A 19,936-nucleotide genomic window follows, 5' to 3' on the forward strand; every position below is an offset into this window, starting at 1 on the left:
CAGCGCCTTTTCTGATTTCCTTATATTTCAGCACTTCATTGAACTACTTGTTGGCCTGTTTGCTATTTCTGTTCTTTCTTTTCTGTTCCCAATTCCCCGAATTAGGTGATGGCGATTCACTTGGAAGTGGCTGTACTGAATTTACACCAACTGACCGGTACAAGATCGAAGGCTCATCTTCGGATATGCTTCCATGGATATTACGGCCCTGGATGAGGACCCAGTCCACTGAAGTCATCTTCCTGCAGCACTTCATTCAATTGACTCTTATATTATCTCATCTATTATCGCATAGCATCATTGTATGTGTCAAATGTTGCCCAGTTGGCATCCATTGCAGCCTGGTCATCCTGGAAGGGGGATTCCCCCATCTGTGGTCCCTTCTCAAGGTTTCTCACTTTTCCCCTAATGAGGTTTTGTGAGTTTTTCCTTGCCCTCCTGGGGGTTAAGATCGGGGATGTCGATTGTGGCTATGTAAAGCCCTTTGAGACTGTCTGTGATTAAGGGCTATACAAATAAAATTGACTTGACTTGACTATTTTTGTATTTATTTAATTACTTCTTTTTGTATTTATTTAAATACTTTGACTTTTACTTGCTGGTACGCCGTCCGGTGTGCCCTGTGAATGTTATGATCCTCCAGCTCACGGAAAAAAAGGTGGTGATACAAAGATATTTATTATAATCACAATATAGTCAGTATCCATTTACAATCTAGGACAATGAGGCTATGATATATATAATACCAATCTATCGGCGGAAAGAACGTAAAGCGCTGGTGGAACACTCGCACCAGGAAAAGGGAATAACTGTAGAACGAAAAACGCTTGCAAAAGGCAAGGAATGACTAACGAAGATTGCTTACCACGGAAGGATAAGAGGAGACCAATCATCGACAGAAAAAGAGAACAGAAAACGAGCCGAGCTGTAGCTGATAACGAAATGAAAGAAAAACGCGACAACAAGAAACACTTGAACAAGATAACGATCGAAGTACGGGAGCATGAGCAAGTAGGATAACAATCCGACGCCAGGTAGTCAGTGTAGGTGGATTATATAGTGAGTGTAATCAGTGAGTGAATGGGAATCCGGTGCGGGGCTGGTGGGCGCGTCTCGCAGCAACTGACGGCATGGCGCGGGACGATCGCTGGAGGAACGCCCACACAGCTGAAAAAACAAAAACACACGCTGCACGGATCATGACAGTGAAATGAAAGGTGGCATTCTTCATTTATTTATTTATTCATTCATAACTGACAGCCTCGCGCTCCGCTCGTGCCCGGGCGGAAGAGGTGCTCCTCTTCGGCTTAATTGTCACGCACGCCGGACCTGCTCCCCCGAAGCGCGTCTCCGTTCGGTTGAACTCGGTTTCATTTCGCCCCGCTCGTGCCCCGGGCGGAAGGTGCTCCTCTTCGGCGTAATTGCCACGCACGCCGGCCGGCCTCCTCCGGAGCTCTCGGAGCTCTCGTACGGTCCCGAACGGAGCGAAATGTCGCCCCGCTCGTGCCCAGGCGGAAGGCGCTCCTATTCGGCTTAACTGTGACGCACGCCCGCCCTCCTCCTCCGGAGCTTCCATTCGGTTATACTTAGGGCCCGCTTGGCACCGCCTGTGCTCGGGGAAGGTGCTCCTCTACGGCTTAACTGTGACACGAGCATGCCCTCCTCCCCCGGAGCTTCCATTCGGTTAAACTTAGGGGCCGCTTGGCACCGCCCGTGCTCGGGGAAGGTGCTCCTCTACGGCTTAACTGCCACGCACGCCGGCCGGAGCTCTGGTACGGTCCGAACCGCGCGAAACGTCGCCCCAAATCTTGCCCGGGGGACTTGCTCTTCTTCGTCCACTCTCTTCTTCGTCCACTTTCTTCTTCGTCCACTCCCCTCTTCTGCGCACGCCGGCCGTCTAACCGCTCCAGCGCCCCCTCGTGCCGCTCGGCGAAACTACAATGCCCCCGAATATTTTTTAGACCCGCGAAGCACTGAACCCGCGAAAGGTGAACCGCGAAGTAGCGGGGTATTACTGTATTTGACAAAATGATAGTTTTTCCAAAGTGAGATTCTGCTTAGCAACAAACCCCAAACACTTGATAGAGCTCAACCTAGAAAGTGTTTTAGCAAGTCAGAAATTTATTCAGAAAGTGAAATATTAAATGTATGTGAGGGGATATTTGAAGAGTTTGAGTTTTGTTCAATGGACCATACATATACGAGCCAGCCAAACACAGCGAGAAAATCAGCGCTGACTCCAGTCGCTATCAAGTTGCCAACTCCTGACATACCAAAACCTTTGAGAGAAACTGAGACTGCTTGCGTTTCTCTTTCTGGTTCTTTTTCGAGTTCAGTTTTTCACCTTTTCACAGCGTAATGAAGGCCAGTTGAGCAAGTGGAACAAGTGATTTTATTGATGATTGTGCAAGGCAGCAATTTCATAAGCACAGTTTCTTCTCACACCTTTTCCATTAAGTACGATTAAAAAGACAACTGAAAAGCATAACGTTAACAAATGTTGTTCTAGGCAAAGGCAATTAATTTTATTTATAATGTTTGATGTGAACACACAAAAAAACTCATCCTCACTCAGACACAATGGTTCTTCTGGCACTGATCACATTGGCTTTGTGTCAATAAAAGATCTTTGCAAAATTCAATTTTATCATATTTTATTGAAAATCACATTCACATCTTACCACAAAGAGTCGGTTCCTTCAGTTTTTTTTGTCATTTTTTAAGCTTCAAGCATCGCTGCTTTTGTCACCAACACAATTGTGTCTCTCAGCACTATGTTTAGTGGAGAATGTTTTAGCACAAACGCTGCAACTGAATGGCTTGTCTCGACTGTGTGTTCTTGTATGGCTTGTTAAATTCGACTTTTGAGAGAAACTCTTGCCACAAACTGAGCATGAAAAAGGTTTTTCTCCACTGTGTGTTCTTGTGTGCATTTGTAAATGTGACTTTACAGAGAAGCGTCTACCACAAACTGAGCAGGAAAAAGGTTTTTCTCCAGTGTGCTTTCTTGTGTGGCTTATTAAACTTGCCTTTATAGAAAAGCTTTCACCACAAACCAAGCAGGAAAAGGGTTTTTCTCCAGAATGTGTTGTTGTGTGTTTTGTTAAACTTGACTTATCAGAGAAACTTTTGCCACAAACTGAGCACGAAAAGGGTTTTTCTCCACTGTGTGTTTTTGTGTGGCTTGTTAACGTTGACTTGACAGAGAAGCATTGTCCACAAACTGAGCAGGAAAAAGGTTTTTCTCCACTGTGTGTTCTTGTGTGGCTTGTTAACGTTGAGTTTTGAGAGAAGCTTTTACCACAAACTGAGCAGGAAAAAGGTTTTTCTCCACTGTGAGTTCTTGTGTGGCTTGTTAACGTTGACTTTACAGAGAAGCATTTTCCACAAACTGAGCAGGAAAAAGGTTTTTCTCCACTGTGTATTCTTCTATGTTTTGTTAAAGTTGATTTTAGAGAGAATCCTTTGCCACAAACTGAGCAGGCGAAGGTTTTTTCTCCACAGTGCGTTCTTATATGTTCTTTTAAACTTGACTTTTGAGAGAAACTCTTGCCACAAACTGAGCATGAAAAAGGTTTTTCTCCAGTGTGTGTTTTTATGTGACTTGTTAAATTTGACTTTAAAGAAAAGCTTTTGCCACAAACTGAGCAGGAAAAGTTTTTTTCTCCAGTGTGTGTTTTTATGTGACTTGTTAAATTTGACTTTAAAGAAAAGCTTTTGCCACATACTGAGCAGGAAAAGTTTTTTTCTCCACAGTGTGTTTTTATGTGACTTGTAACATTTGACTTTCCAGAAAAGCTTTTGCCACAAACTGAGCAGGAGAAAGGTTTTTCGCCACTGTGTGTTCTTGTGTGTTCTGTTAAACTTGCCTTTTGAGAGAAGCATTTTCCACAAACTGAGCATGAAAAAGGTTTTTCTCCAGTGTGTAATCGTGTATGTGTTTTTAAATTTGACTTTAAAGAAAAGCTTTTGCCACAAACTGAGCAGCAAAAAGATGTTTCTCCACTGTGTGTTCTTGTGTGAATTGTCAAATGAAACTTTCGAGAGAAGCTTTTGCCACAAATTGAGCAAAAAAGAGTTTTTTCTTGACCGTGGTTTCTTGTGTGTCGTTTTAAAGACAACTTTGAGGTTAATGAGTCAGTGTGACATGCCCTTTCAGTTTTGGCTTGCCCATCATCATCATCATCATCGTCTGATGTGTCCTCATTATGTGCTTGTGATGGCCCCCAGTGGTCTTCATCACCTTCTGTTGTCACGTGATGACTTGAGCTGCTGCTTGGAGGCTCCGCCCCTCTGTTGTCCTCACTCTCATCCTTGTTTTCATCTTCAGTCTTGATAGGGACAACGTTCACTGGTGACTTGTTGATCTCCTCCTCCTCCTCCTTTTTGATATGAGTCAAGTCTGGCTCCTCTTTCACAGAACGGAGATCGTTTTCACTGACGTCTGTAGGACACAAAAAGACAAATTTGGTTTGGTCAAGTCAAAGCTCAGGCGGCAACTTTGTCTGATATTGTTTCTACCATGCTACCTTGACTTGTGCCTGCCGCACACAGAGCAATGCGTGCGACCCCACTTTGGACCGGACCATGGGGGTATTTCAAAAAAATTACGTCCGATGATGTCAACATCCCTTTCTTAGCAGCACAGCTGTGATAAACGAGCATTTAAAAAGGAAGCACGTTGCGGCTGATGCCCGATTTCATTCCTGACATAGTCACAGACGTTTTTGGAAGCGAGCTGAAGTTAGCACACACAGGCTCTTGTGTGCGTCTGATGGAACACCTGTTGTGGGACTCTAACATCTTGATGCAGACCACTGGGGGCCATCGCAACATAATGTCATTGATAAAATAGGAATCCTTCAAGCGAAATATGTTTTCAAGTATTTCATTTTGCATTTAGAGATAGTTTCATCGTGGGTACTTTTTGCTTACATTATAATCTGGATCCCTAAAAGAATTAAAGGGGCCCTGGCATCAGAGTCGCTATTTATTGCATGATTTACGTTTGTTTGTTTTTTTTTTACCCAAAATGACATTTAGCCTGCTAGTACGTTCCGACATTCCCCTTTTTATATTTAAAAAAATTCTGTTTCTAAATGAACTTTAAAACAAAATTAACGTTCGAAGAGTCAAAACCCCTACACATAAATTAAGCAACAACACTTTCACTCTGACTTTCATGTTGACATATTTGAATAATGACTGTTTATATTAAAGTTATCCAATACATATTCAAATTAGACTAAGATACACCATAATATGATAAGAGTTCCCTGAATTATTTTGTAACTGCAATGATGCTTAACAGCCATCGGGTGTCAGTAATGAGTAACAAAGTAACACAAGACATCCCACTGATACATCATCAATGTCATTTGGATAAATTACCAGGAACTACGAGTTGCGGGGGAGATGCAAACCACCTGAGCCACAGGAACTTTATTACCAGGAACTAAATGTTCCTGGGCTTGTAGGTAGAAAAGGGGGTTTTGACGTTCTCCCTTTTTAAGCGCATAGTAAGCCAAAGATGCAGATGCATTCCTTGCAGCATGCGCTTGTTCACTGATGAGATCCGTGCAACCCTGGATGGATGCATTCAATGTATTTTAAATGTTTGGATGAGGTGAAACTATGCACACGTGCACAAAACAGTGCAGAGCCACCGGAGGTTCATTGACCGAGCCAGTAAAAATTTCATAAATAAGACCAATACGTACTTGATTTCTTAAAAAAACGTCATCATTTGTGTTTTATTCACGAACATTGATCAACCTCCATTGATCTTATTGCCGCAGTGTGCACAGTTTTTAGAGTCAGGTTGAATCATTCCATAAGGAATTGCTTGAACTAGATATGTCAGAGAGGTTGTGAAAAACGAGACAAGCCTGCACAAATGAATAACCCAGCCAAGATTGTCTTTGTCACTTGCGAGGAGCAGTCCGGCAAAGAGAAAAGCTTTCCCGCTCCTGTGCCGCGTTTTATTGAAGCACAGCAAAGTAATTTGTATATGCAAACTCATAAAGAATGGAAAAACATGAACACTTTGACTTTATCACACTTCTGTTCAATGCGAGCTAAACGGTTTTCTGTCAAACACGGTTCAAGACGTGCATCTGTTTTTGTGGCTTCCTGCTAAACTGCCAGCATAGACAACTCTGTTACCACTGAACTCACGTTTTCCTGTTTAAGAGGTCCATGTTTTTGTGACCTTCTATTAACCCGTAAGCATAGTTTTGAAACATGATGACATGACAAACTTAATTTCTTTCAAAATAATATAAAAACATTTGCAGATATAGCAAAAACAAATTGCAGAAGCTGTGGAGCAGAGCACATCAGTCAGACCCCGGGTCCACAACCCCTCTGGCAGAGACGCAAACAGATTTCGCTTCAGAGTGACCCATTCACTGTCTACCAAAGTGTCGAAATTCGGAAAATGTTCCATAACAGAAGAATTCGTAATGGGTGCTGAAACACCACACCCTGGTCGTGACATGGAGTATTCAACATCTGAAATTAACTCTGCCAAAAGTCTTCACCAATGGGCCGAAATCTTGAGTATGATGATGCGCACCGATAGTTAATGTGATTTGTGGCTCAGCGAACAGAGACAATTCATAGCGTTTCCTCTGCTCTGGGGCAAGGCACACATGCGAGGCAGCACCGGTAGACATCACAAATACATAATCCTAATGCAAGACGCACTTCTGACCCTCGAAATTGGGTGAATGCATCCTGAAAAACCAAATCATCATCACTCAGTGTTCAATGCAAAGGACCAATTGGTGGTTTGAAAGGGTGGAGGCGGCTACACCGCGCAGACCAGAGCAGGAACAAGACGTACCACTCGCGGGAGGATGGAGACCATGGTCTCAGAGGTGCCCAGTCTACTGGAACGGAGGACAACATATGCTTCCCCTGGCGGATGTGCACAGTCAAATTCAGTCCCTTCTGGAAATTTTAGTCCCATTCGAATTCCAGTGTTTGTTTCACAGGTGTGGGTTCGGTCCATGGCAGTGACTCGGCCAATCTCAAGAGTCCCACAAACGTGACAGTGTTGTTGCTCATTGGGATATGCAGAAGGAACTTGCAAAGCGTGAAATATCTTGTTCCACCATCTAAAACTGTTGTCCATCAGTCGTCATCGGAATGCTAAGACATGCCGGTCCTTGAATGCTGAGGCTCCGCGGGCACCCCTATCGTGGAATGTGGTCCCAATCGGGTTGAGGCGTCAACTGTGCGTTTGGAAGCCATAGAAGCGTTGTCGAAGGAGGGGGTAGCGATGGCGCCCCGTGCTAGAGGAGCTCTTTGTGACAGGCATGGCGCTGGACCACAGGATGGCACATTTCAGGAAGTGGCTCGGTTTGGACCGCTCATCACCCAGTGACACCACAGCAAGAGCACGTCCCACTCACAACCCATGTCTATAACCACCCCTACTTCTGTTACGTGACCTTGTTGACCGGCAGGTGCGGACAACAAGCCTGCTGTGGCGCTGCGTCACCAGAACCTGGCCCAGGAGCAGCGGAAATGGAAAGAGCAGACGCAATGGGAGCTGCATGCGTCGGCTGCTGCATGAGCTGCTTCCGCCCCGTTTTATTTAATCTTTTTCCCCCCATATTCTTTTTTCCTTTTCCCGGTGAATTAGCACTCTTGGCGCCCTGAACCCGCAAGTGTAACAATTCTTTTTCTCCATCTAATACAATATTTTCTTTCATCGATGCAGAAACGGGAGTTCTACTCATACTGATTAGCAGTTTCTCATTGACGGACTGTTCTGCATGATGTCAGTAACTGGGAGGCGCACGCCCTCGAGGACGGCCACTAGCACAGCTGTGTGGTGGTGACACTATTGGACGGGTCACTGGCGGAAGCTTCAATCCATTCGCGTCTCGCCCCGTCTCCCATAAGAGCTCACCAACTTAATCCCTCATCATATTTTACAAATGCCAATGCCAATTGGTTTTGTCTTCTGTTTATGATTCATATTCAATCCCCATGAACACGTCAACTATAATTTAGCTATTCTTTTTTAACTAACTAATATAACCCCGTTTTCCTCAACCAATGAGTCAGTATTCTTTGAAGTGGATTATGCGCAGACTAAAAATTTGTAATTTAATTTAAATCAATTTACTGAATCTCAAAAGGCCCCTCATAACATGATAATTCATCATATTCCTGTCATTTCCATCTCAAATGTCGTTCCATTAATTGAATTACCGTAGTACCTCGGTCGCAAAACTGAAGTATGGAACATTAGATGGGGTTTTTTTTGTTTTGCATGACCTTTAACCTTGCATGTTCTGTTTCAACAAAATTGTATCTCTTATCAGTATCCCTGTTTCATGAGTTGCTGCCGGGGGCACAAAGGAGGAGTTCAGAGAGGAATTTCACCGTCAGGGGCAATCCCAAACTTTTGTTTCCAGGACATTGTAACACTCTGGGCTGGTTTATTGTTCTTCTTATTGCAATTTTACTGCGTTCAGTCTTCCTCGAGACTGAATATGTTCTAGTGTTTGCCAAATAGTTAATCCTAGTTTCTCACTTTAGCTTTTCACTGTCAATATATGAACTTTTTAACTGCACAATCACTTCATTGAGGTCTAATTATCAATTGTTTACCATAGTCAGACTTTTGCCGTCAAAGAGACCTGTTCCTGAACCATATGTTCACGTTTTCATCACTCAGGGCTTTTCCGTGTTGACAAATCACATTCCACGGAACATGCATTCATCCTTTTATGATCTTAGATTTCTTAATTTAAATTACCCCTTTTTGCAATTAAGATTAATTTCACCCCAATGATTATGTAGCCAATTATCTTTCTCGTTCTAATTTTGCTTTAGTTATTCTCCAAATTTTTGAACATTTTTTATGCTGCATCTTTCAATGCACACTAGGACGCACACGCGTTAGTTGAACTGATAAAACTGAATATTAATGCAATCACATTTGGGTTTTAGAAGGGGCATTTCTTTCTACAAAGGAGGGACTGGCACTGGTTTATAACTATCACCGCTTTTCTCCTGCGTGGGGGCTGCCTGACTTCCTGGTCCCACAGTAGATGGTAGCCAGGTTTTTGATTTTGTGTGGCCTTTACCAGAACACGAGTAATCACAGGGTACATGTCTGAACAGCGTATCTCTTCCTACGTACCAGCGAAACCGTCGGGACCTCCACACAACGGTACGCCTCGATCCTTGCTGTGTTCCATGCCGCAAAGTGCCCAATACGATACGTGGAAGCGCGCTTCTCTTCATTATTTCTATTTTCAGCTCATAATTTTCCTGCTAAAATTTACACCATGGCCAGGGTCTGTGCTCAAACTGAGCTTATTCACGACTATGTTGTCTATAGCTATAGTTTTAAACTTCTTATTTCTCATCTCTTTAACCACTAGACCTTTCTTTTCTTTATCTTCTGCACATTTCTCCCGCACTAGTCCCCATTTACTTAGTTCCTATCATCATTTTTTAAATTTATTTTTTTTATACTTTTTCTAATGTTCTTTCGTAGTGCGGTACTTTGACATCTTTTTATGTTTATCCTTTGTCGCCTCAGAATAAAATCTTCACTTCTTCCACACTGTCAGACGAGACAGGTTGTGTGCAGTTATTCCTCTGTCAATACAGAAATTCTGGTTTGCTGATCCTGAAAATAGTTGGACGCGATACGACTGCTGCGTAGTACCACTCTGCCAACATTGATTAAACAAAAAGCATTTCTCAAATGAAAGTATAAGTGCAGTGCATCGATAAGATTGACTGGGATTGTAGTCATGGTGTTTACTGATGCATTCATATGCTAAATTTATATGACTTAGTTTAAATGTAAGACCTCAAAATTGCACACAGAGTATTTTCATGACCCACACTCTCATTCAGAACAAACAGATTCAGTCTGCTCAGGTCAAACTGATGACAAACCAGATAGCACTTCATGGACAAATACGACGAAACACATTCTCCACATAGGCCATCGAAGATTCAAACATATCAAGTTGGGCAGGGGAGGACGTCACAGGGACGCGATCAAGAACACCAAAAATACATAATTTGAACTGTGAAAATGTTACACCCTGAAACAGGGTGAAATAATCACAACAGTGTTGTGTGTTGTTTCCTCAGTAGACTTTACTAGAATGAGGAAAGTCTCCAACGGCCGCCTGCTAGGTTCATACAGACATAAATAATCGATCTCAGATTGTTCTTATTACAAACTATAGGAGAACCCAGATCGACAGCGTCACTAATGTGAAAAGCATGGAAATATTCAAAAGACAAAATTAATATTTAAATTCCTATCGTATTACAAATAATACATTATTTTATTTATACTTTAATATTTCAACTTGTTACAAAAACATACACCACACAATCTGAACACTGACAAGATTACAGGGGAATGTGAGCAGGAGAGACGGAGAGACTGCCGCCTGCCTGAGAGGGTCAGCCTTGGACCTGGAACGTGGGCCGGGCCGGGGGAAGGAGCAAGGACGACCGATTCAACCTACATGACCCTTGACATAGGAAACCTCCTATAAAATGTCAGGCTGGGCTGAGATCAGCGCGCCATTTTTCGATTGTACTCGTCAGTTTCTCGTCAGATTAACAAAAGGCCGCCCAGATACTATTTCCTGAACTCCAGAAATCGAAGAAACTAAAATATCGCAACCCTAATCAGCTGTTGTTGAGTCTTTATTTGGCCCTTTTCTTCTTGAGTACAAAAAACGAACACGCATTGGAGTAAGTTTGGCTTTGAAGATTCATTTACTAAATGTTTCTCATTTTCTCAGTGGCTCAACTCCAACAGTGGATATAAAAATACACTACATCTGTCAGCGTAGTTTTGAAACATAATGACATGACAAACTTAATTTCTTTAACAACATATAAAAACTGGAATATGTAAAATGTTAAATAATCAGTTCAAATTTTAAACTGGAAAAAAAACACGGAGTTTACCCCCCACTATTGGTTATTCTTTGGCATCCATTTTCTGCACTGATTTCATTTGGCATAAACAAATGTTCAGCAAACTGGCAAGTAAAAGGCAACATTTAAAAATAAAACGGCAATAACCTTGAACGCATTTCCCCAAACAACTTGATGTTGTGACGCATATTTTTAACGATAGAAAGTCGTTCTTTACAAAGCAAATGAGAGTAAGACGTGTACAAACCTGCTTTGTGTAGCACAACACGAGGCTGCTTGCAACCTTCGCCCAGAAGTTGAAGATGTTGCTCGTTCTCTTCTTTTATTTCACAAAGTTCCTCTTTGTACTCGGGTGTCGTTCTTTCACACATTTTCAAACGCCAATCTCAACAAATCCGCACTTGGTCTTTGCTTGGCGATAACTCGTGAGCTTCTCTTTGTGCGACGAGACGAATGAAAGAGAAAATGGCAGTCTGTTCAGCACTAAAGAGGAAGAACAGGCCACACCCCGCTGTGATATGATTGGCTGCTGGCTGTGTGGAGCACTGTCACCAACTCACCGACAGATGTCGCCATTTGCTATGCAAATCATCGTTATCTTCCTCTCAACATAGAGAAATACCTAAGATGCACATGAACAAACATTTTAGTTCCCAAATATGAACTTGAGAGATGTATTGAATTTTACTTTTGTTGCTGGTTTTATTTATACATCGGACACCATGTTGTTGGTTGGATAGTATTCCAAATGTATTTCTCTATTATTAACAGTTGACATGATGAAGTGAAACTTTATGTCAACATGTTTGCCTTTTTACAGGGTTTTTCGCCAGCGACGTGGTTGCGAATTTTAAATTAAAATACATCACTGTTTTATTCTCTAAATGTTAGAGTCTTAAAAAATGATTTCAGTGTTTATAACTTAACTAACTTAAAAATGTCATTATTCGTTTCAGTATTCATTAAACTACGGTGATTCATTATTTATTTCAAGATTCATTGAACTGTTTTAGTAATAATTTAGTATTCAATGTTTAATCGTGACTAAATTTACTTTTTCAATATTTGTGTCACTATTTTGTTCAATCTTAATATTATGGACAATTATTTTGCAAGTAAGGTTTTTGTTATTTATTGTGGCCACTTGCTTTTGAAGAAAGTGCCTTTAGCTTCTTGTACGAGAGGATTCTTTGTGAAGCCAAAACAACACGACCTTGACTGATAAGTAGGCTCAACGCAGAAAAAGTATCTTTTTGTTTTAAGATTACACAGTTCCTGTCAAATAAATCTTCATCTTCCTGTGTGCATCAGTATCTTCCCACGCACTTCTCCCACTGAGATCACTCTGCAGACTGACTCAAAAGACAATTTATTTTCCAGACTATCTCATTGATCTTCCCTTACTGCTGAAAATTCCACAACAATCTGGGGTCAGACGTGGGATAGCTGAAGATCCGCCGGTGAAATTCAGGGATGCTGGCAGGTAACCTCCGGGGTCCAATTCAGACAGCAGCAGCAAAAAACTGCGTGATGCGGATCATCTCCTCCGTGGTGACAAATAAATGCTGACTCCAGTCGCCATCAAGTTGCCAACTCGTGACATACTAAAGCCATTGAGAGAAACTGAGACTATTTGCGTTTCTCTATCTGGTTCTTTTTACAGTTCAACTTCTAGTTCAGTTTTTCACCTTTTCACACAGCGTAATGAAGGCCATGAGCAAGTGGAACAAGTGATTTTATTGATGATTGTGGAAGATACCGATTTCATAAGCAACGTTTCTTCTCACACCTTTTCCATTAGGTACGATTTAAAAGACAACTGAAAAGTATAACGTTAAAAAATGTTGTTCCAGGCAAAGGCAATTAATTTCATTTCAATGTTTGATGTAAACACAAAAAAATCATCATCACTCAGACACAATGCACTGATCACATTGGGCTTGTGTCAATAAAAGAGCTTTGAAAATTCAATATATCATATTTTCTAAATCACATTTACATCTTACCACGAAGAGTCAGTTCCTTCAGGTTTTTTTTTGTCTTTTTTTAAGCTTCAAGGATCGCTGCTATTCTCGTAGGGCTGGGCAATAAACCGAAAATTTACCGTGATCGAAATTTAATAAAATCATTTTGCCCATGTCGGTTAATTCGGTGTTTTAAAAAAAAAAGAAGTCCTTTTAGTCTGCAGCTATGTTCATGCCCCTGTAAGACGGCTTGAGCGGCTGTAGTCATGTGACTCCACCCAGCTGAACAAGAAAGAAAACTGACGACGCGGTCGTAGCTGTCGATTCAAATCTAGAAGCAGCTGACACGGCTGAAGACGACGTAATGTTCGTTGAAATTGTTCCTGACTGGCTTGTCCCGAAAAGAAATTCGACATCTGTCGTTTGGAAATGTTTTGGGTTCCATAAAGACGATGTTTGAGCAAAAGAACATGAACTACAAAGTGCGTCGTAAGCACCTGAAACAGCGCGTCCAACCTTTTCTTTTTCACCACCCACAACACAACCATGCTGTTGACTTGGAGCTTGTGCTAAAAGTTCAAAGTGAGGAGCAAGTTTGGACAAGTGACAACAGCCCATAACGGAGGCGACACCATACGAGAGAACGTCTCAGAGGTGGACGCGATAGCCTAGCACATAGCTAAAGATTTAGCTCCTCTAGTTACAGTGGAGCGCACAGGATTTAAACGCCTCATGAAAGTAGCCGACGAGAGGTACGAAAATATTTGTCGCAAACAGGACTTCCGATATGGACAACATCGGGACGGGAGCGGAGACATGTCAAGCATTTTGCATCCACATCCGACTTGTAGTCAAGTCGCAACATGGATCCCTGTTTGAGCCTGACCGTGCATGACATAGACGACAAGTGGCGACCGCGCACCAGCGTACTTGAGACAGCATTTTCCTGATGAAGTACACTTTTTTTATTTGGCACTGGCATTGCATTGACATTTTTTTCCATTCTAATGAGCATTTTGTTTACGGGCGACTAGCTCCTTTGCACATGGCATTATTTATATTGTTTTCAACATACCTTTACATAAATCTAGGCCTTTGCAAATGGCATGATAGCATCTCGGCACAATCGATTTGCAGAAAAAGATTTTGTGAGAGTTACCCTTTTTCTCCTGTTCTTTGTGACATTGTTCAAATCATGCAAAGCAAGATATTTGGAATGTTTATACAAATGGTTTTTGTACTATTATTTTTCATTGAAAGTAATGTGTACCAGTTGGTTAAAAAAAAAAACAGTTAATATGCATTTCCTGCATTTATTTTGATTTTAGGGGGAATTTATCGTGCATCGATCATTACCAAGGTGAAATTGCTCAATTTATCGCAATATTGATTTTAGGTCATATCGCCCAGCCCTATATTCTCACCATCACAATCGTGTCTCGCAGCATGCTGTTTAGTGGCGAATTTTTTAGCACAAACGCTGCAACTGAATGGCTTGTCTCCATTGATTGTTCTTGTGTGGCTTTGTAAATGTGACTTTTCAGAGAAGCATTTTCCACAAACTGAGCAGGAAAAAGGTTTTTCTCCACTGTGTGTTCTTGTGTGATTTCTTAAATAAGACTTTTGAGAGAAGCATTTTCCACAAAATGAGCAGGCAAAAGGTTTTTCTCCACTGTGAGTTCTTGTGTGCCTTGTTAAATTTGACTTATGAGAGAAGCTTCTGCCACAAACTGAGCAGGAAAAAGATTTTTCCCCACTGTGTGTTCTTGTGTGGCTTGTTAAATGAGCCTTTTGGGAGAAGCTTTTACCACAAACTAAGCAAGAAGGAGGTTCTGCAGTGTGTGTTCTTGTATGTTCTGTGAATCGGGACTTTAGAGAAAATCTTTTACCACAAACTGAGCAAGAAAAAGGTTTTTCTCCACTATGTGTTGTTGCGTGTTTTCTTAAATTAGACTTTCCAGAGAAGCTTTTGCCACAAACTGAGCAGGAAAAGGGTTTTTCTCCAGTGTGTGTTCTTGTGTGTTCTGTTAAATTTCCCCTTTCAGAGAAGCATTTTCCACAAACTGAGCAGGAAAAAGGTTTTTCTCCAGTGTGTGTTCTTGTGTGGATAGTAAACGTTGACTTATGCATGAAGCTTTTGCCACAAACCGAGCAAGAAAACAGTTTTTCACCACTGTGTGTTTTTCTGTGCCCTTTTAAAGACAGCTTTGAAGTGAATGAGTCAGTGTGACATGCCCTTTCACCTTGAGCTTGCCCATCATCATCATCATCATCATCATCATCATCATCATCATTGTCATGAGCGTCTGATAATGTGTCCTCATTATGTGCTTGTGATGGCCCCCAGTGGTCTTCATCACCTTCTGTTGTCACGTGATGACTTGAGCTGCTGCTTGTCGGCTCCGCCCCTCTGTTGTCCTCACTCTCATCCTTGTTTACATCTTCGGTCTTTGTTGGGACAACTTTCACTGGTGACTTGTTGATCTCCTCCTCCTCTTCCTCCTTTTTGATGTGAGTCAAGTCTGGCTCCTCTTTCACAAAACGGAGATAGTTTTCACTGACGTCTGTCGGACACAAAAAGACAAACATACATTTGGTTTGGTCAAGTCAAACCTCGTGCATCGACTTTGTCTTCTTTTGTTTCTACCGTGCTACCTTGACTTGTGCCTGCCGCATTAATGTTGTGATGCATGCAATGCGTGTGACCCCAAATTGGACCGGACCATGGGGGCATTTCACAAAATTACGGCCAACGATGTAAACCTCCCTTTCCTAGCAGCACAACAGTGATAAACGAGCATTTAAAAAGGAAGCACGTTGCGGCTGAGGCCCGATTTCATTCCTGACATAGTCACAGACGTTTCTGGAAGCTAGCTGAAGTTAGCACACACAGGCTATTGTGTGCGTCTGATGGAACACCTGTTGTGGGACCCTAACATATTGATGGGGCCACTGGGGGCCATCACAACATAATGTCATTGATAGAATAGAAATCCTTCAAGCGAAATATGTTTCCAAGTATTTCATTTTGCATTTATGGATAGTTTCATCGTGGGTACTTTTTGCTTTCATTATAATCTGGATCCCTAAAAGAATTAAAGGGGCCCTGGCATCAGAGTCGCTATTTATTGCATGATTTACGTTTGGTTTTTTTTTGTTTGGTTTTTTTTTTGCCCAAAATGACATTTAGCCTGCTAGTACGTTCCAACATTCCCCTTTTTACTTTTTTATAAAATTTCTGTTTCTAAAACAATTTTAAAACAAAATTAACGTTTGAAGAGTCAAAATCCCTACACATAAATTAAGCAACAACACTTTCACTTTGACATATTTGAATAACGTATATTTTAAAGTTATCCAATATGTATTAAAAATAGACTAAGATACACCATAATATTTTAAGAGTTCACTGAATTATTTTGTAACTGCAATGACGCTTAACAGCCATAGGGTGTCAGTAATGAGTAACAAAGTAACAACAACTCCCATTGTTCCGTCATCATTTTCATTTGCAAAAATTACCAGGAACTATGAGTTGCGGTGGAGATGCAAACCACCTGGGCCACAGGAACTTTATTACCAGGAACGAAATGTTCCTGGACTTGTTGGTAGAAAAGGGGGTTGTGGCGTACTCCCTTTTTAAGCCCATAGCAAGCCAAAGATGCAGATACATTCCTTGCAGCATGCGCTTGTTCACCGATGAGATCCGTGCAACCTTGGATGGATGCATTAAATGTATTTTAATTGTTTGGATGGGGTGAAACTACGCACATGTGTACAAAACTGTGCAGGGCCACCCGAGGTTCTTTGACTCTCACCCGACCAAGCCAGTACAAAGTTCATAAACAAATAAGACCAATACGTACTTGATTTAAAAAAAAAAAGAAAAAAACTTAATATTTTGTGTTTTATCCACTAAAATTGATCAACCGCCATTGATGTTTTCGCCGCAGTGTGCACATTTTGTAGAGTTAGGCAGAATTCCTTCCGTAAGGAATTGCTTGAACAAGATATAAAAACCAGAAAATTGAAAATGTAAAATAATCAGTTCAAATTTTATTTTAAAAAAACATGGAGTTTACCCCCCACTATTGGTTATTCTTTGGCATTTATTTTCTGCACTGATTTTATTTGGAATAAACAAATGTTTAGCAAACCGACAAGCAATATTTAAAAATAAAACGGCAATAACATTGAACGATTTCCCCAAACAACTTAATGTTGTGATGCATATTTTTAACGATAGAAAGTCGTTCTTTCCAAAGCAAATGAGAGTAAGACGTGTACAAACCTGCTTTGAGTGGCACAACACGAGGCTGGTTGCAAACTTCGCCCAGCAGTTGAAAATGTTGCTCGTTCTCTTCTTTTATTCCACAAAGGTCCACTTTGTACATGGGTGTCGTTCTTTCACACATTTTCAAATGATAATTCCAAAAAATCCACACTTGATCTCTGCTTGGCGATGAGTCATGTGCCTCTTTTTGTTAGCGGCTAGCTAGCTAACAAGCTAAGCTAACTACGCCGAAAAGCATCAACGCGCGAAGATGAGGTTATCGGACACAAAGACTTAATGAATTATGTCGTAGTCCTTTAGAGCAGCACTGGAAATCCTGTGAGAAAATTACAGTCAGTTCCACACTAAATCAGAAGAATTTAGCGGTGTTTGTTTTTATTTCGGCGTGGACGGGTCGGTGCATGTGGTCGAAGTCCTTTTTTTTTTTTTAACTTTATTGAACACTTTGAATAGACAGTACTACAGTATTACAAGATCAGTTCAGGTATTGAACGAACATATACATTTTTCATCCTTAAATAGAATTCACAACAAAGGATAATGAATGTAGAAAAAAATTATATTATAAAATAAAAATACACAGTAAAACAGGAACAATGTCTCTGGATATGTAATTCAGGCTTTTAAAGGAAAAAGGCACTCAAAAATGTCAATATCTTGTTGCTTTTCTTGTTGTTAATTAATTTAATCGAATTAAATATGGATTTCAACTCTATCAGGAAAGGCATAAATCTGGGAGAGGATCTTGAGAATTTCTGTTTGTGGATAAAAAAAAATTTGCATCAACAATGATTAAATTAATTAAGTATGCAAAATTGTTATCGTTTGGGTGACTATAATCGCAAATAATATCCTTCAGATTAAGAACACAGGGGGTTTCAGATGGTTTAAAGAAATGAAACGTTAAATCAGCCCAAAATTGCTTTGTGATCATACAGTCAAAGAATAAATGAGATATTGTTTCAGTTTCATTCCCACAGAAAGAGCAAATATTGCTAATATCAATAAATTTGGAAATTAAGGAATTAACCGGATATATATTATGTAAGATATTAAAATGTATCAACTTGGCTTTATTAGTAATACAGTGGTCGAAGTCCTTTTTTTTTTTTTTTTTTTTTTTTTTCTTTATTGCAAACTGTAGAAAATACAACAATTAGACAAATGTAAAAGTCATTATAGTAAATCGAACAATTGAACAAGAAAACGATCATGAATATAGTGGAAAAGAATAATATAACTATTAAGTAAAAATACAGATAGATTAACGGAGAAATAGAAACAAATAAAATAAATAAAGAATAAATAAAGATATTAGGGAACAACTTGCTTGGGGCAGAAAAAATAGGACTATATAAACACCTTCAAGTTTTTGCAGATCTCTATTGTTTTATGAGCCTTTTGTTTAAGAGAATATTTGATGGAATGGATGTACTGTTGAAAATCGTTGTAAAAAAACAATAAAGCATGGTTTCTTTCCACGAAATTTACAGGAGTGAATATGGTATTTTACCATTATAATCAAAAGATTTATCAAATAATATACATCTCTTTCGTCCATGTTATCTTCAAAGAAACCAAACAATACACAGTGGTCGAAGTCCTTCGGAAGCTGCGCGCTTGCTAATGACGTCATGCTTTAAGCACGTATTTTTCAAATATATTTCTTTGCCTCTGTGTTTTTTTTTAACCCTGGCTAGTCTATTTTAATATATATTTTATATAATATTTTAATTTGGTTGATTAAAAAAAAACTAAATTAACGCCACATTGGCGAGTCAGCTCCGACGTCACTTCCGCCTATGCCCCGAGAAGCCGCTGCTGGAACAGCAGTGGGAAGGTTACGTTTCTCCTACCGAACTTGCAACAATGCTGTGGTTCAATTGGGCTGCAAGATTGTATGAATATAATGTCTGCATATACTAGCAGTGCTTCTCAAATATTTCACGCCCGCCCCTACCAAGAAAAAAAAGATTCGCGCCCCCCCACCACCATTTTTTTCTGTCTTTTTATATTGATGTTAGATTGTCAATAAAATATCCCTTAACTAAGCTAAATTGACAAGAAATACAATTTTGAGAACGATTATCGCAAGCATCTCGAAACTCAGTACTCTGTTGTCCAAATATTGATGAGATGATAAATATTTACGAATATTTGTTTATGTTAAAAAAAACTTTATTAACATTAACAAACCAAACACAGTTATTAATACGTACAAAATAGAGAAAAGACAAAAAGAAGAGCAAGGGCGATTTTAAACAAAAATTCTACATAAATTACAAAGCAACAGCTTTAGTATGTATACGCGACATTTTTATTTTTTTTTCATTTATGGTTACTATGTGGCAGTCGGATGAACACACACGTCTGACTGGAAACTCGCATTTATTTGAAGACTAGCAACAACAGAATAATGCACAATCATAAATTTGCACCAAAAAACATTTTCATGAACACGCCCCCAAGCACTATGCCTGCTGGGTGAGAGGCATAGTCCTAATGTCTGCCACACAGAGGACAGCAGGGCCGCCGCCACGCATCACTACTTCAAGTTTAAGAGCCGTACTCACCGTCTTGAGGTTGCGGGTGTCATGATCATCGGACTGGTCGGCAGCCATTTCTGAAAAATCAACCCCGAGCTGGACTGGACATACGATCGCGCGCGATAGACAATCAGCTACAGGGTTACATTTACCAGCCACGTGCCCAATGTCTGTCGTAAACTCAGAAATGG

The 19,936-nt window shown here is 40.5% G+C and overlaps 1 protein-coding gene across 1 annotated transcript; it reads right to left on the reverse strand.

Moving 5' to 3' along the window:
- Window positions 1–2,717: 2,717 nt before the first annotated feature.
- On the reverse strand, window positions 2,718–19,820 carry LOC148342206 (uncharacterized). The gene is made up of 3 exons (XM_088288097.1): window positions 19,773–19,820; window positions 3,004–3,953; window positions 2,718–2,922 (listed from the first exon to the last, which is right to left on the reverse strand). Exons 1-3 carry the CDS (start codon window positions 19,818–19,820, stop codon window positions 2,727–2,729), a joined length of 1,194 nt encoding a protein of 397 aa, XP_088144223.1. The 3' UTR covers window positions 2,718–2,726.
- Between the last annotated feature and the right edge of the window lie 116 nt (window positions 19,821–19,936).

This window comes from Idiotropiscis lumnitzeri, chromosome 2 (assembly GCF_059441095.1).
Source record: "Idiotropiscis lumnitzeri isolate Australia: NSW breed Sydney's pygmy pipehorse chromosome 2, RoL_Ilum_1.0, whole genome shotgun sequence".
Taxonomy (NCBI): domain Eukaryota; kingdom Metazoa; phylum Chordata; class Actinopteri; order Syngnathiformes; family Syngnathidae; genus Idiotropiscis; species Idiotropiscis lumnitzeri.

Coding starts and splice junctions, on each gene's coding strand:
- LOC148342206 (XM_088288097.1), bottom strand. CDS start 19,820: ATGGCTGCCGACCAGTCCGATGATCATGACACCCGCAACCTCAAGACG. Junction 3,954..19,772: donor ACACCCGCAACCTCAAGACG/GTGAGTACGGCT, acceptor TTTTCTTTAAAG/TCAAATTTAAAAACACATAC. Junction 2,923..3,003: donor TTAATAAGCCACACAAGAAA/GCACACTGGAGA, acceptor AATGCACACAAG/AACACACAGTGGAGAAAAAC.